The sequence below is a fragment of the Salvelinus fontinalis genome, unplaced genomic scaffold, assembly GCF_029448725.1.
Source record: "Salvelinus fontinalis isolate EN_2023a unplaced genomic scaffold, ASM2944872v1 scaffold_0073, whole genome shotgun sequence".
Taxonomy (NCBI): Eukaryota; Metazoa; Chordata; class Actinopteri; order Salmoniformes; family Salmonidae; genus Salvelinus; species Salvelinus fontinalis.
Window position 1 is genome coordinate 416,813 of NW_026600282.1, and position 18,062 is coordinate 434,874.

At 42.2% G+C, this 18,062-nt stretch overlaps 1 protein-coding gene across 2 annotated transcripts; it reads right to left on the reverse strand.

Moving 5' to 3' along the window:
• Nucleotides 1-5,579: 5,579 nt before the first annotated feature.
• Nucleotides 5,580-11,695, reverse strand: hmgb1a (high mobility group box 1a). 2 transcript variants are annotated; one of them, XM_055911569.1, is made up of 5 exons: nucleotides 11,587-11,695; nucleotides 7,963-8,117; nucleotides 7,370-7,515; nucleotides 6,891-7,065; nucleotides 5,580-6,399 (listed from the first exon to the last, which is right to left on the reverse strand). In XM_055911569.1, the coding sequence occupies exons 2-5, from the start codon at nucleotides 8,107-8,109 to the stop codon at nucleotides 6,247-6,249; spliced, it is 621 nt and encodes a 206-aa protein (XP_055767544.1). In that variant the 5' UTR covers nucleotides 8,110-8,117; nucleotides 11,587-11,695; the 3' UTR covers nucleotides 5,580-6,246. The 2 variants fall into 2 exon arrangements, with proteins under 2 accessions (XP_055767544.1, XP_055767543.1); XM_055911568.1 differs by lacking the exon at nucleotides 11,587-11,695 and adding an exon at nucleotides 8,263-10,399.
• Nucleotides 11,696-18,062: the final 6,367 nt, after the last annotated feature.

Genomic DNA, 18,062 nt, shown 5'->3' on the forward strand with positions numbered 1-18,062 from the left:
TCACGCAGTGGCCTTATCTAGTTGCTTGAATGTTGATAGTGGATTAGGGTTACCTGCATGTCCTTGAAGGAAAGAAAAAAAGATGTGAAAGAAGTTATGATTTTATTCACATAAAATAAATGTTACCATTTGTCAGAATAATTTCCTCACCTCTTTGTCCAACTGATCAGAGAAAAAAAAATGTATGGCCTGATTAGAAGTGATGTGTTCAATCAGTTTATTGTTGTAATCATTTCACTACGACATTGCTGTGAACACTGACATGGGTTATAATTACAATTGGCATAATCTAAAACACATTAGGAACACGTTGATGTCAGGCCCTTGTCCATTTCAACACTGGAAAGCTGTACAGTAGCCCTCCGCAGTGCTGTGGAGGTAGTTAGTTAGGCGCAAAGAAAACATTATTCTGAATCTGAAATCAAAAACACATTTGGAAATGGTGTAGATACGGTGTGACACCATGTGTTTTTGCAGCTGGCTATATAAGTCTGCTTTTGTGTGTGTCAAGACTCCATGGCTACTTCCCAAATGGCACCCTATTCCCTATATAGTGCCCTACTTTTGTCCAGATCCCTATGGGCCCTGGTCAAAAGTAGTGTACTTTAGGGAATAGGGTACCATTTGGGAAGTGCACCATCCGTGGTGCCAGCACCAACCGCAGGAGGAAAAAACCACGCCTGGCCAAACCACACCACGCCTGGCCAAATCACACCTGGCCAAACCACACCTGGCCATTCTAAGAAAAGACTTAAAATAGAAAGTTAAATGCTATCAGAGCCAATACAATAACTGCTCATATAACTAGTGTTATATTAACTTTTATTATTCCCACATATTTTATCATCAATACCACAGAGAAAAATCTTTATAATATCTTTGTCAATACTTCTGCAGTTCCACTAAATATCCACTAGAAGTCAATCCAGGCCCATGCATTATGTGCAGTGTGAGTGAACAGCAGGAGGCTGGATTAATGAGGCTTTGAAGCCCGCTGTCTTGTCTGTTCTGTGGCACTGTGTGCTGCCTGCCTGTCTGTTATGTGGCGCTGTGTGCTGCCTACCTGTCTGTATGTGACTGTGGACTGCTGCTTTCAGACCTAGTCTGTCTACTCTGCTCTGCGCTAGCAGGATGATAGTCTCACAGAACAACTGAAAGGGAGCAGACCATTAGTAGGCCACTACACAGAACCAGCAACACACACACTCACACCGCCCTATCCTCTACCACCATTACTATCACTATGAATCCCAATGTATGCCTATTGTACTAGTGGTACCAGGAAATGACAGCAGTGGATGTAAACATTGTAAACACACAGCCATACTTCATTGTTGTTGTTCCATTGTTAATCTCTTCATGGACTGGGAGTGAACTCACTCTCAGCTGCCCGTCTACTGCTGCTGTTGTTAACCCTCTAACACGCAGAACTCGTGGTAGAACAGGGACGGGCAACTTGCGTCCCGGTGGGCCACTCCCCTTTTGAAGGCCCTTGGATCAATCCCCCCCCTCCCCCCAAAAAAAACATATGGTTTACAGATAGGTACAAAATGGTGTCCTTTTTCAAATCCACAGTCTATCATGAGTCATGATGATATTGATGACGACTCTATGACAACAGTTGGCATTGGCATTCCCATTGTAAATAATCACAGATTGTAAAATAACTCTGAATGGGGAAATCCCAATTTGTTTTCATATAGGATCACATGGTATCGCTGTTCTACTTAACTAATTTCTATCTAAACGTTCCGTTCAGTAGCATTGCCTCCTCTTGAATAAACCCCGTCTCTATCCTGTGTGTGTGTGTGTGTGTGATTGGTGAGTAACACCGTACATTAAATTAAATGAGGCAGTTCTCTTGTTTCACTGTGTTTGTCAAAGCACATAATCCTTCTTATATAAACCACTGCTGTTTTTCCCCATCCTGGATGGAAGTCAATGAGAGAGAGAAAGAGAGAGAGAAAGAGACAGACAGACAGAAAGAGAGATAGAGGAAAAGGCAGAGAGAAACAGAGAGGGAAGGAGAGAGAAAGAGAGAAAGACATTGAGAGTGAGAGATAGAGAAAGGCAGAGAGAGAAACAGAGAGGGAAACAGAGAGGGAAAGAAAGAGAGATAGACCTGGAGAGTGAGAGATAGAAAGGCAGAGAGAAACAGAGAGGGAAAGAGAGATAGACATTGAGAGTGAGAGATAGAGAGAAGGGCAGAGAGAGAAACAGAGAGGGAAGGAGAGAGAAAGACATTGAGAGTGAGAGATAGAGAAAGGCAGAGAGAGAAACAGAGAGGGAAACAGAGAGGGAAAGAAAGAGAGATAGACATTGAGAGTGAGAGATAGAAAGGCAGAGAGAAACAGAGAGGGAAAGAGAGATAGACATTGAGAGTGAGAGATAGAGAAAGGCAGAGAGAGAAACAGAGAGGGAAAGAGAGATAGACATTGAGAGTGAGAGATAGAGAAAGGCAGAGAGAGAAACAGAGAGGGAAAGAGAGATAGAGATTGAGAGTGAGAGATAGAGAAAGGCAGAGAGAAACAGAGAGGGAAAGAAAGAGAGATAGACATTGAGAGTGAGAGATAGAGAAAGGCAGAGAGAAACAGAGGGAAAGAAAGGGAGATAGACATTGAGAGTGAGAGAGAGAGAGAGAAAGGCAGAGAGAAACAGAGAGGGAAAGAGAGAGAGAAAGAGAGATAGACATTGAGAGCGAAAGGCAGAGAGAGAGAATGCCTCAGTATATCTAAATAAAGCAGGGAGAGCAGGAGACAGTGGTGCATGGTGTTATCATGCCACGTTGTGTGGCTAAGACATACTAACATCCTCTCTGTAGACTGTTAGCTGTAGCCTAGCCACAGTAACTTCTTCCACCAGGGTTAAGGAGAGGATACAGCAACACACATGCTCAAATGTTTATGCACACACACACACACACACACACACACACACACACACACACACACACACACACACACACACACACACACACACACACACACACACACAGCTATGATGAATCACTCCTCCTTAAACAGGACAGCATTGTCCACACACTGTCATTAAAAGTACACTTTAATAGTCTGTGTGTACATCCCAAATGACACCTTGCTGGTTACTGGGTTACACCCTGCTGGTTACTGGGTTACACCCTGCTGGTTACTGGGTTACACCCTGCTGGTTACTGGGTTACACCCTGCTGGTTACTGGGTTACACCCTGTTGGTTACTGGGTTACACCCTGCTGGTTACTGGGTTACACCCTGCTGGTTACTGGGTTACACCCTGCTGGTTACTGGGTTACACCCTGCTGGTTACCGGGTTACACCCTGCTGGTTACTGGGTTACACCCTGTTGGTTACTGGGTTACACCCTGCTGGTTACTGGGTTACACCCTGCTGGTTACCGGGTTACACCCTGTTGGTTACTGGGTTACACCCTGCTGGTTACCGGGTTACACCCTGCTGGTTACCGGGTTACACCCTGCTGGTTACTGGGTTACACCCTGCTGGTTACCGGGTTACACCCTGCTGGTTACTGGGTTACACCCTGTTGGTTACTGCGTTACACCCAGCTGGTTACTGGGTTACACCCTGCTGGTTACTGGGTTACACCCTGCTGGTTACTAGGTTACACCCTGTTGGTTACTGGGTTACACCCTGTTGGTTACTGGGCTACACCCTGCTGGTTACTGGGCTACACCCTGCTGGTTACTGCGTTACACCCTGCTGGTTACTGGGTTACACCCTGCTGGTTACTGGGTTACACCCTGTTGGTTACTGCGTTACACCCAGCTGGTTACTGGGTTACACCCAGCTGGTTACTGGGTTACACCCTGTTGGTTACTGCGTTACACCCTGTTGGTTACTGGGTTACACCCAGCTGGTTACTGGGTTACACCATGTTGGTTACTGGGTTACACCCTGCTGGTTACTGGGTTACATCCTGCTGATTACTGGGTTACACCCTGTTGGTTACTAGGTTACACCCTGCTGGTTACTGGGTTACACCCTGCTGGTTACTGGGTTACACCCTGCTGGTTACTGGGTTACACCCTGCTGATTACTGGGTTAAAACTTGAAACCTAATCCCTATATATCTACACACAATAACATACGCACTATACACACACGTACACATGGATTTTGTGTTGTAGATATGTGGTAGTAGAGTAGGGGTCTGAGGGCACACACTTAAGTGTGTTGTGAAATCTGTTATGAATGCATTGCAATTTTTAAATGGACCCTAGGAAGAGTAGCTGCTGCAGGAACTAATGAGAATCCATAATACATACAAATTCAAATACAGTGCACTATAGGCCCTGGTCAAATACAGTGCACTATGGGCCCAGGTCAAATACAGTGCACTATGGGCCCAGGTCAAATACAGTGCATTATGGGCCCAGGTCAAATACAGTGCACTATGGGCCCAGGTCAAATACAGTGCATTATGGGCCCAGGTCAAATACAGTGCACTATGGGCCCAGGTCAAATACAGTGCACTATGGGCCCAGGTCAAATACAGTGCACTATGGGCCCAGGTCAAATACAGTGCACTATGGGCCCAGGTCAAATACAGTGCATTATGGGCCCAGGTCAAATACAGTGCGTTATGGGCCCAGGTCAAATACAGTGCACTATGGGCCCAGGTCAAATACAGTGCACTATGGGCCCAGGTCAAATACAGTGCACTATGGGCCCAGGTCAAATACAGTGCATTATGGGCCCTGGTCAAATTCAGTGCACTATGGGCCCAGGTCAAATACAGTGCACTATGGGCCCAGGTCAAATACAGTGCACTATGGGCCCAGGTCAAATACAGTGCACTATGGGCCCAGGTCAAATTCAGTGCAGTAAAAGGAAATAGGTCTCCTCTCTCGTTTTAGGTCGAACTGACTAGTCTACACCACAGCAACCAGACAGGGGCACTGCAGGCCTCCTAGACACAGGAGACATTACAGTCAAACACAATGTGTGTAAAGCTTCTGTAAAGCACTATTCCTAAGTGTGCCTATGTCACTCTTGAGCTACGATTACTCCCCAGATTTGATACTCTCGTCGCGTTCGCGTGCTAGACGGAACTAGGAAACTCTGAAATGTCCAACTTGCTAACTGGTTGCAGTGATACACGTGACGCATTCAACCACTTACCAAGTCGTAAATGTCAAGAGTTACGACTAGCACGTGAACACGGCATCACAGCTATGATTATTCCCAGACAGGATAACCCATAAGTACCATTCATGACGGAATGTATTATTGTCTGGTTGTCAATTAAGACACTTGTGTTAACAAAGCAGTGAAGATGACTTTCCTCCTGGGAGGAACCCTGTGGATAATATAGTCAATACAGAATCAGTTGGACCTTTACATCAAACAGGTTCATTGATGAGCTATAGATGCATTGGCTTTGAGTTACTACTTCCATCCGTGCCCATTCTATTCAAACGACACCGTACGACACAATCAAAGGTTGGAAAACAGTAACAGTATGATAGTGCAACAGCTTACCGACTAATGACTTGTATCTATTAACCATGATAATCATCTAGTGGTGTTCCATCTACAAGAAAACATTTAATTAATACAAAATATATATATTTTAAAAAAAATGTTTATTGATGTCAGAAGCAATTCAGAATCAACCAAAACAGATATAATCCTTTCTTATTTTTTGTAATTACAGTGGTATTCAAACAGTACAGTAAAATAACGTTGATAATACGGCATCTAAAATAAGAGAACAAATACACCGGTCATTGAAAACAGAAGAACTTCTAGGACCCCAACGTATAACTAGGTAGTGTGCTGCTGTGCACTGCTACATCGGGAAAATAGACCCACCGGTTTCCCAGACAATTTTACAGCCGCTTTAAAACTGTACCAGGCAAGTCTGCATACCAAATGGCAACCCTTTCCCTATTGAGTACACTACTTTTGACCAGAGTCTCATAGTGAACTAAATAGGGAATAGGGTTTCATTTGTGATGCAACCAGGGATAATTGGTATAAATAGTACCTACCACTAGAAGAGAAGAACACTAGACAAACACAAATGACACTGTTGTAGAAAAGGAGAAAAAAAACTGTACAGCTTAAAAACGATTCTTATACACAGTGGTTACTTTTTTTTTTTGGTACAGGTTTTTTGTGTCTTTTTTCATTTTTTAAATGTTGTTTTGTTTTCAGTAAGTGTTGTGTACAGGGGGAGTTAAATGCTTTATAAACAAGACATTGTAAGTGCTATAGGTAACAACGGTATTCTACTCGTCATCCTCATCATCGTCATCCTCACCATCGTCATCCTCATCGTCGTCGTCATCATCGTCGTCATCGTTGTCGTCCTTGACGGGTGTGGCGGCCTTCGCTGGCATGCTGACCGGCAACTTACCCTTGTTGCGGTACGCAGTGATGTCCTGAGAACAAGGAAGTGGAGGAGATACATTTATTTTATTTTTTTAACTGTTGCTCTGAATGACACGTGGCTAGTGTTTCAGATGACTGGGGTGTAATCATTACTCCAAACAGTTACAACATTTTACATTTTAGAACGAAAACTAGTATTTCTATTGGACAGGATCAGCATACGGAGGGACTTACCTATTCTGGCCAATAGAGACGCTAGTTTACGTTGATAAACAATTACACCCCTGGTGTTAGTAGATCTTTCGACTGGTGACATTAAGGTATTTCTAATCAAACTGTAGAATATACTGTTGGTCACTTGGAGCCGAACCCCAGGTTGAAATCCACAAGTCTAACTTGAATTGTCACGATATTGATATGAACTACGAGAAAGTCCAAATTAGACACAGCCCTCAGAATACACCTGTCACCCCCGTCTGACTGCACTGTGTTACAGGTCCTCCAAATTGACGAAGGAACAAAAAAAGGGTTGTTTGTTTACCTTCTCGTACTTCTCCTTCAGCTTGGAAGCTTTCTTCTCATAGGGCACCTTGTCCTCCGCTGTTAGGTTGTTCCACTTCTCTCCCAGCTTCTTGGCCACATCACCGATAGACAGGCCCGGGGTCTCCACCTTCACCTGGGGTCTGAAGTCAGCGCAGAAAATGAAGAACGCAGACCTGGAGGATGGGAGAGACGGCGGTAGGGGAGAGACGGTGGAAGAAAGGAAAGAGAATTCTTATTAATGTTGTTTGGATATCATGAATTGATTGCTGTTGCCAAAACATGGGATACCCTGTTTAAATTGTAGTGTTAAATGGGTGCATTAAATGCAGTAGTTGTTTTATTCAAATGTAATCCAATTCAAATCACTTTTATTGTTCATTATTTTATTATAGTAATTTTTTCATTAATTTACTTTAGACATGCTTCTCTGAGACATGAGTCACAGATGACTGTCTTTTTCTGTCAGGCAGTACTCACGATGGTCTCTTGGGGGCGTTGGGGTCCTTGAACCTCTTCTTCTTCTCTCCCTTGGGAGGAATGTAGCTCCTCATCTCCCTCTCATATCGCACCTTGTCCAGTTTGGCCAGATCCTCAAACTTCCCCTTCTCCTTGGCGGACATGGTCTGAGAGAAAAACAACAACATGAAGAAGGTATTTAAGTACAAGTAGAAAACACTGGTGGTAAGATGCCAATAGTGATGAGTGTGTTTTGTGTCAGGTAGGGGCAACACACAGTGGTAGAGGAAGACAACATTTACAAGAGAATGATACACAAGGGGTGGCAAATAAGTATGGAACAACTTAGCTGTGACACCATTCATTTGAAACTAAGTTGTACCAAAGACAACTATCAAGGGATTGATAGTGGTACAGGACAGTTTCAACTAAAGGGGCTCCCAAAATGGCACTATATTCCCTATTTAGTGCACTACTTTTGGCACACAATTCCCTATTTAGTGCACTACTTTTAACCAGGGGCCCATGGGGTGCTGGTCAAAAGCACTGTACTAAATTGTGAATAATTTAAAAGGGTGCTAGTCAATCACAGCTGAGATGTGTTCCATACTTACCTTCCATCTCTCAGAGCACTTCTTGGAGAACTCTGAGAAGTTGACGGAAGCTTCCGGGTGTTTCTTCTTGTGCTCCCCCCGACAGGTCTGGACAAAGTAGGCATAGGAGGACATCTTGCCCCTCGGCTTCCTTGGATCTTTCCCCATCTCAATATCTAAAAATGAAATGTTTTAGAAATGAGCAAAACAGCAAAGAAAAAGTTAACAATGTTAAATATTATAAACATTGTAGGTCATTTTATTCAGTATTTTATGACAGAAAAACTATTTACTGTCAGTTTTTTTATTTTTAAGTGTCACCTAAATGCTTTTCTGCAAACTCTGCACGTGATTGGAGATCGCTGTTTGTTTTCTGTAATGTTCTCCTTCTCTCCGATCGGCCATACCGGCTACAGTTGGCGAATGATCGAGCTATAGTTGATTCGTGGACATTTTCTCCCATCTCAGCCATGGAACTCTGCAGCTCTTTCAAAGAGGCAGTTGGCCTCATGGTGAGTTCTAGAGCGAGAATCCTTTTCGCCCAACTGCTTATTTTGGAAGGCCGTCCTGATCTGGGCAGAGTCTCAGTGGTTCCATACACCTTCCACTTCTTAATGATTGACCTGACTGTACCCAATGGGATACTCAATGTATGGGAAATTTTCTTATAACCTTCCCCTAATCTGTGCCGATCTACAACTTTATCCCTGAACTCTTCTGAAAGCTCTTTGCGCCTCATGGTTTAAATTGACTACCTGACTGAGGGCCCTCACAGACCCAGGTGTATATTACACGCAGGTGGAAGCTCTTTCTCAACTTATTACAAATATGTGTTGTAACTGAGTTAGATTTTATTTGACAAAGGGGTTGAAGACATTAAATAATATAGTATTGGTTATTGATTTTGATTATTCATTTTCTAATCATTTGGATCCCCCTACCAGCCTGCACTAAAGACGGTTTCCTTCTCGCACTCTTGGCATCAGAACTGTAAACGCAGCCCTCTGCGAATAAACACGTCTGGTTCGTTTGTTCTGTCTGCTTGACAATACGTTTGTGGAAAACAAACCCTTTCTAGAGGAGTGTTTGTCACAGGGACTGTGCCCTTTGCCGAAAACGCATCCGTTATTTTTACTGGTCAAATCATGAGAAATGTAACTTTTTAATACTATTTTCGTGCATTTTGTTTACTTAAATTCGTCACATTTGATATTTTTATTTCATGCAGAATGCTTGTCATTCGATGATTTGAGTTTTAGCTACAGAACGTTACAGAAGTTCTCAGTCTAGATAAAAATGCGTGCAACATTGGATACTCTTCTGCATATGTATGCAAATATTTGAAATGTTTCACGCACTAAAGCAGAAAGAAAATGAGAAATACATATCGCCACGTTTCTGATGAATTCGTGTATAATGTTAAAATTATAGTGCATTTAAGTCTACAGAAATATATTCCTTAGAAAAAACAAACTCCGAAAAATCGAGAAAAATACCCTAAAACCACAAAATAACGTCAAAAGATGCTTCCCTTTCACTCTAAACTCCATTTGGCAACATTTGAAAAAAATCATAAAATTTGAAAAAAATCCCTAATATTTCCGATTATATATTACTGGAAGCTATACAGTACATCTGTGTTGTAACAAAGCAATGCCTTTCTATCTGCCGAGTGAAGTAGTAATGGCGCATAGGCTTCTCGTTGAGGAAAAGGAGGTCAACAACGACGGCAATATTTCTTCTTCCATTTTGTAAGAATGCCTTCTTCGTGAAAGAAAGTCGCCCTGAAATGTCTCCACCCGCATTCCCGGTCGCTTTATTAATCGACAAACATGTTGACAAAGCCCGCGAGCATGACAATACTTTTCCCCGGTAGATTCCTATTGCATTAGCCGCCGTTTATAGCAATACACTGGGTCTGTGCTATGCCTATGTGCGGGCTGTGTTGAGTTAGTTTCCTATTAGCTCGGAATGGCCGCTTGTCTTCATCCACTAACGTGGAGAATATGGCTCCTTCTCTTTGTGTCAATGCACAGCCATTACACGGTTTACACTAGATACCACAGCCACAAAGTCAAAATTGTCAATCGTAAAAATGAATGAAAACAAAAATGTGCTTTTTGGTCTTAATGGAAGGTCATTGTTAGGCATAAGGTTATCAGTGTGGTTATGGTTAGGTTTAAGATCATATTTTAAGAAGATAAATTGTGGAAATAGGCGGGGTTTAGGACTTTTTGGCTATGGTAACTAGTGACGACCCCATTACACAGATAGAACAATGAACCAGATGTTTCACCGGATGTACAAATCCAGCAGGCAATTCCACTCGCCACCAAATATGGTGATGAGAGGAAGCCTTGTGGTCGGCAGTGGGAGAAGATGGAATGAGATAGATTTTGTCCAACATCCTGCACATTTTCTAATCAATTAAACATTTGATCTCAATAAATTATTCTGTTCCCATTACTAGAATATGTAAAGAACAGATTGGACTATGTTTTATAGACTTTACCCTTTGCTAATGTTTCATAAAATTGCGTGGTTTAGAACGACTTCATGGGCATATTGAGTTATTGCACACGCGCACTTCAGAGTGGGCGTTCTCTAACGGAAATATGCAAATAAATGCTTACAACGTGCCAATAGGATATGCTAACTTGTGCTTTGCTCTGCCCACGTCCTTGCTTGTTCTGCCCACTATAATTCATTTGCTCCCATTGGAAACGATAGGCTGTGGTCTATCTTGGGTTAGTTAAATCTTTGGCCATTACATTGCATACAGTAGAGGGCAGCGCAACCGCGGGTACCCACCTTATTTCAATCTGTGATTTCACCCCTTTAACCTCGACGGTAAAATAAAAAAATACTGTCGTTGGAACAAGGACAGATGTGACTTTCATTTCCAATCGTTAGATTTTACAGTTTTATGCGTGTTTGGTGAGAAATCACGGTTTGAAAAAGTTGAAGTGAACTGCGCTTGTAAGGCTGTCTGCATTTTTCCTATGCGAGTAGTCAGCCATTACAGTAAAGCGCAGATTCCTGAGGTAATTTTTTTCACTCTTTTATGAGGCGATTGGTGAAAAATAACTATTAACAGCTTTTTTCCCCATAATGTTTTCTATATTTTTCTTTTCGATTTTCCCACGGTTTCATCTTCGCACGAGAGGCATCACAGCCTCGCAACACTGCAATGGCTAGCTATGGGCTGGAGCTCATACCATGAACCGTGTCTTCCACCATGAACCATGTTTGTGCGCTAATGTTACATAGCCAGCTGTCCGCTGGACATTACTGATTTTTAATTCGATAAATAAACCACATTTTATCATAACAATGCAACACTTACCTGACATGAATTAATAAAATAATTTGCATTCAAGGAAATCGACGTTTGTATTGAAATTCCACTGATTAATTTTGCTTTTTCCTTTTTTCAACGAGCGGCTAATGTGTGCTTACTGTAGAGTAAGTAACGTTAGCTGGCTAATTTCTTGTTTTTTTTACGTTCGCTTCGAATGAAAAATCACAAAATTGTTTCCAACCTAACATTCAAACATGGTCAATACATTTCTGAGGTATTTCTGCATTTTCTTATCACTTTCATCCTTATCGACACTTAACATTTTTTTCGTGCCTGATACTTACCAAAGCGGCTGCCGCTGTATCTCAATGCACTGCAATGGCTGTATGTTGAATACCAGCGATACGCAGTGTCTTCAGTCTTAGCTTCTGTAACATTACTGTCGATGGTGCTCGCCTCCCATTGGCCACCGCCAAGTGTATCGCACGTCTGATTGGATATAACTTTTTCATTGCCCTAATATCAGACGATGCGCTATTGGCTATTTTTTGTGAAACGTCACCGGAGTTTTAAGTGGCGCGGTGATACGAAACATGTTGCTAGTGCTGAGCTTGGGGCGCGCAGCTTGCTAGATCGTGTAGTAGTGTGTTTGCTATAGTATTGAGTTATGTGTTTTGAACACAGTGTAGCAAATGAATGGGGCAACGTGGAGCGTTCTAGTGAGCTACAGAGAGGTAAAGTGAACGCGATACGGGTGTTGGTAAGCGTTTCCCCCGATCATCAATCACAACCATTGACTATTCACACCACCCAATGTTAACTTTATTAGCAAATTATGACTTTGTTCATTAAAGAATAGGATGGTGGGTTTTAAATAGGAATAATAGAAAAGTGTTTGAGCGACCTCTTGGTAGGATGATATGTAATGTAGAAGGAATTTTAGATAATTTGGCATTTGTTTTTGACCCAATCAATAGGCTCTTGACACACCTATCAATGCAGGTGTATCAATAACTGTCTAATTATTTAGCCACCATCGCTCTGCTTTTCGACACGAGACGGCGTTTACTGTGTTGATAGTGATTGTTTAAGATAAATACAAGATTCTTTATTCACATAGGTTCATCTAATGCACATGGGGTATATTGCTATCAGTGGGAGCACCACAAACATAACCTGTTTCGTGTGCGCTCTTCTGGCTATATGGAGCGGTGAGACGCGCAGTAGGCTACAGCTCTGACTCGAACCGTTACTTTGTTTCATGTGCGCTCTTCTGGCTATATGGAGCGGTGAGACGCGCAGTAGGCTACAGCTCTGACTCGAACCGTTACTTTGTTTCATGTGCGCTCTTCTGGCTATATGGAGCGGTGAGACGCGCAGTAGGCTACAGCTCTGACTCGAACCGTTACTTTGTACCGTTATTTTTCTTCTATTGTAACTGTACGTTTTGTTACAATGTAGCTAAAGGCTAAACCTTTTGAATACATTTGATATGATACAAGGAAGAGCATCGCGGGAGACCTACTAAAATATCTTTGATGTCAACGCGCTTACAGTAGCCTATGCGTGTATGTTTCAACCCAATGTTCCAATTATCGCATGCGCTCGCACTCCTATGAATAGAACTGTATTAAATGCCATAGCCCATGGGGTATTCCCATCTTAACCTACGAGGTCCGGAGTCTGCTGCTTTTCTGTTGTACATGATCATTATTTGTACACAACTGGTGTCCCAGGTCTAAATCAGTCTCTGATAAGAGGGAACAATGAAGAAATTGTGTGGAACTGGCTTCGAGGTCCAGAGTTCAGTAGCCCCTTATAGGTACATTCAATTCACACATATAAAGTCAATCCATGGATTGATTCAAGCCTAACTTACAATTTTAATAAAAACAATAATGTGTCATTAGAAATATAATCATATTTTGATCTTGACAATTTTTTGTAACAATTTTTAATAAGCAGATTTGAATGTACCCTTGTTGATAGCACCATGCCCTTTATATTATAGTAAATGGGACAGTGCTGGTTTTGCTCATTCATTATCAAATCAATTATCGTCATCATACCACTGACAAAAAAACGCTGGGATTTTTATAGGGCTCTGAGACATTGTCTTTGCTGGGTGTGGAAAGTACAACAATCAAGATAATGATCATGTCTAACGTAGAATTCAATGATGATGGTGATGCTGGTGATGGTGATGATGCTGGCGATGATGATGTGATAATGATGATGATGCTGTGATGATGATGCTGGTGATGATGATGATGATAAAGCTGATGATGATGATGGTAGTGATGATGATGGTAGTGATGGTGATGGTAGTGATGATGTAGTGGTAGTGATGATGATGGTGATGATGATGGTGGTGTTGATGATGGTGATGATGATGCTGGTGAAGATGATGATGGTAGTGATGATGATGCTGGTGATGATGATGATGGCGGTGGTGATGGTGGTGATGATGATGATGGTAGTGATGATGATGCTGGTGATGATGATGGCGGTGATGATGATGGTGATGATGGTGATGATGTGGTGGTACTGTTGATGATGCTGGTGATGATGATATGGTGATGATGATGATGATGATAATGATGGTGATGATGATGCTGGTGATGATGATGGTGGTGTTGATGATGATGGTAGTGATGGTGATGATGGTGATGATGATGCTGGTGATGATGATGATGATGCTGGTGATGATGATGCTGGTGATGATGATGATGGTGGTGATGGTGATGATGATGCTGGTGATGATGATGATGATGCTGGTGATGATGATGCTGGTGATGATGATGCTGGTGATGATGATGATGATGGTGATGATGATGATGGTGATGGTAGTGATGATGATGATGGTGATGATGATGATGATGTGATGATGGTAGTGATGATGATGTGATGATGTGATGATGGTGATGATGTGATGATGTGATGATGATGATGATGATGATGGCGGTGATGGTGATGATGATGGTGGTGATGGTGATGATGATGGTAGTGATGGTGATGCTGGTGATGATGATGATGATGCTGGTGATGATGATGATGGCGGTGATGGTGATGGTGATGATCCTGGTGATGATCCTGGTGATGATGATGCTGGTGAAGATGATGATGGTAGTGATGATGATGCTGGTGATGATGATGATGGTAGTGATGATGATGCTGGTAGTGATGATGATGCTGGTGATGATGATGCTGGTGAAGATGATGATGGTAGTGATGATGATGCTGGTGAAGATGATGATGGTAGTGATGATGATGCTGGTGATGATAATGATGGCGTGATGATGGTGTTGATGGTGATGATGATGATGGTGTTGATGACAATGATGATGATGATGATGATGATGGTGATGATGATGGTGATGGTGGTGATGTATGATGATAATGATGGTGGTGATGATGGTGGTGATGGTGATGATGTATGATGATAATGATGGTGATGATGATGGTGATGGTGGTGATGATGGTGATGATAATGATGGTGATGATGATGGTGATGCTGGTGATGATGTATGATGATAATGATGGTGATGATGGTGATGCTGGTGGTGATGATGATGATAATGATGGTGATGATGATAATGATGATGATAATGATGGTGATGATGATGATGGTGATAATGATGGTGATGCTGGTGATGATGTATGATGATAATGATGGTGATGATGATAATGATGGTGATTATGATAATGATGGTGATTATGATGGTGGTGGTGGTGATGATAATGACGGTGATGATGGTGGTGACGTAATGATGTGATTATGGTGGTGATTATGATGGTGGTGGTGAGTGTCATGTGATTTTGCGATAATGATTGTAATGATGATGATGGTAGTGATGTTGCAGGGGATGCTGCTGCTGATGATGATGATGAGGATGGTGGTGTTGATGATGATGGTGGTGATGATGATGGTGGTGGTGGTGATGATGATGGTGGTGGTGGTGATGATGATGTTGATGATGTATGATGGTGATGATGGTGATGATGATGGTGGTGGTGGTGTTGATGATGATGGTGATGATAACAATGGTGTTGATGATGATGCTGGCGATGGTGATGTGATTTTGTGATGATGGTGGTGATGATAATGATGGTGATGATGATGGTGGGGGTGATGATAATGATGGTGATGATGATGGTGGGGGTGATGATAATGATGTTGATGATGTATGATGGTGATGATGGGGATGTGATTATAGTTGTGAGGATGATGAAGCTTTCCTTTCACATTCTGATATTAACTTGCTGTTTGTTAGCCACATTTTTTGGCATCATTATCATCATCTTAAATTCAACCACCCTTGATTTATATTTCTACAATCCAATTTCTATGTATCAGGGCCTGTATGCATACTCTGTTGCCTGCTGTTATGTCAAACGTCTCCATTTTCTTTAGAGGTTACATTGATACCCTTAGACCTACAGAACAATCGAAGGGTAACACTGATAGCGGCACCAATCAGAATTTGCCATAGGAATACATTCTAGCATCGTGTAATTAAAAATAAAGGGAGGGGATATGTCCACCCACTAGGAACAATTGAGGGGAGGGACCTAATAGACTTACTTGACAGATAAGAATAAATACAGTCAAGTTTTTTTAACAAAGGAAAAAAAAATAGGGGGAGGGGAAATTCCACCGCTCATATCTACGAGTAGGATTCAGGGAGCAGAAACTGATCCCAGATCTGTACCTAAGGGGAACTTTTATCCAGAGCCCCATTTGTCTCTGTCTGGCTATTATTACTGTCATCTGTCCCATGTAGCAGCAGCACCGGTAGTATAATGACAGAAAGCCAGCCAGCCTGTGCATGAAGCACAGGGAGGAAAGGAGAGAAGAGGAGAGGAAAGGAGAGGAGAGGAACGGAGATGAGAAGATGGGAGAAGAGAGGCAAGGAAAGGAGAGGAGGGGGATTAGACAGCCCACCACCAATGTATTTATGCATTCTATTGAGGCCTCTCTGGGGAAAAAAATATGCAAATTCATTTGTCATCAGGAGAGAAAAATAAAGGACAGCAGCGGTGCATACAGGAGGGGCTGAAAGAAGGGGTGTCGGAGTGTTATGTGCCTGAGTGCATGCATCCATGTGAAGGGGGGAGACAGGAATATGGGGATGTGGAAGGGGACAGGAGAAGGGGAACAGTGGAAGGGGTGACAGAGGAAAAGGGGACAGGGGGAGAGGGTCAGGGTGATGGTGTGACAGGGGAAGGGGGGACAGGAGAAGGGGAACAGGGGAAGGGAGTCAGAGGGATGGAGAAAAAGGGGAGGTGCAGATTTTTTTGTTGATGGGCGGGGCAGGAGCACTCAGACATGCATGAAAGGGGGATTGTTTTTCAGAGATTTGTAGTACCTACCCCACCGCCCGCCCTCTCGCCTCTGTACACTGAGAACCCCCATAACCCAAAGAACCCCCCTCTCCATTTCATGTTTCTCCTTCTATAAATTCAAATCAAAAAGAGATGCTGAACTAAATGTGCATAACAAAATATGACATACTGTAGTTGCATTAGTACAGCAATTATTATTATTAGTATTCATATTAGTCCAGCAATGATTAGTATCAGTATTCATATTAGTACAGCAATTATTAGTATCAGTATTCATATGAGTACAACAATTATTAGTATCAGTATTCATATTAGTACAACAATGATTAGTATCAGTAATATCAGTACACCAATGATTAGTATCAGTATTCATATTAGTACACCAATGATTAGTATCAGTATTCATATTAGTAAACCAATGATTAGTATCAGTATTCATATTAGTACACCAATGATTAGTATCAGAATTCATATTAGTAAACCAATGATTAGTATCAGTATTCATATTAGTACAGCAATTATTCACATTATGTTGACCATGTAATCTTATATTATTATCAAATCTATTAAATAGATTGGACCTCTACTCCACAATGTCTGCTGTGTGTTGCAGGCAACTGTGGTGAATCGGCTGTTCTTCTTGATTTCAATCAAAATGTACCAGTCTCATAGAGGTAGATAGAGGACTCATCATTGTGTCTGTGACAGATTTATTATTATTATTATTTGTTTTATTTATTTCACCTTTATTTAACCAGGTAGGCTAGTTGAGAACAAGTTCTCATTTACAACTGCAACCAGGCCAAGATAAAGCACAGCAGTTCGACACATACAACAACACAGAGTTACACATGGAATAAACAAACATACAGTCAATAATACAGTAGAAAAAATAAAAGTCTATATACAGTGAGTGCAAATGAGGTAAGATAAGGGAGGTAAGGCAATAAATAGGCCATGGTGGCGAAGTAATTACAATATAGCAATTAAACACTGGAATGGTAGATGTGCAGAAGATGAATGTGCAAGTAGAGATACTGTGGTGCAAAGGAGCAAGATAAATAAATAAATACAGTATGGGGATGAGGTAGTTGGATGGGCTGTTTACAGATGGGCTATGTACAGGTGCAGTGATCTGTGAGCTGCTCTGACAGCTGGTGCTTAAAGCTAGAGAGGAAGATACGAGGCTCCAGCTTCAGTGATTTTTGCAGTTCGTTCCAGTCATTGGCAGCAGAGAACTGGAAGGAAAGGCGGCCAAGGGAGGAATTGGCTTAAGGGGTGACCAGTGAGATATACCTGCTGGAGCGCGTGCTACAGGTGGGTGCTGCTATGGTGATCAGTGAGCTGAGATAAGGCAGGGCTTTACCTAGCAGAGACTTGTAGATGACCTGGAGCCAGTGGGTTTGGCGACGAGTATGAAGCGAGAGCCAGCCAACGAGAGCATACAGGTCGCAGTGGTGGGTAGTATATGGGG

Bases quoted from the DNA above. Each gene is read 5' to 3' on its own strand.
- hmgb1a (XM_055911568.1), bottom strand. From the start codon at position 8,680: ATGAGGCGCAAAGAGCTTTCAGAAGAGTTCAGGGATAAAGTTGTAGAT. The intron at 7,516-7,962 runs GTAAGTATGGAA...TTTTTCTCTCAG, and splicing joins AGTGCTCTGAGAGATGGAAG to ACCATGTCCGCCAAGGAGAA. The intron at 6,400-6,890 runs GTAAACAAACAA...CCTTGTTCTCAG, and splicing joins TGAAGGAGAAGTACGAGAAG to GACATCACTGCGTACCGCAA.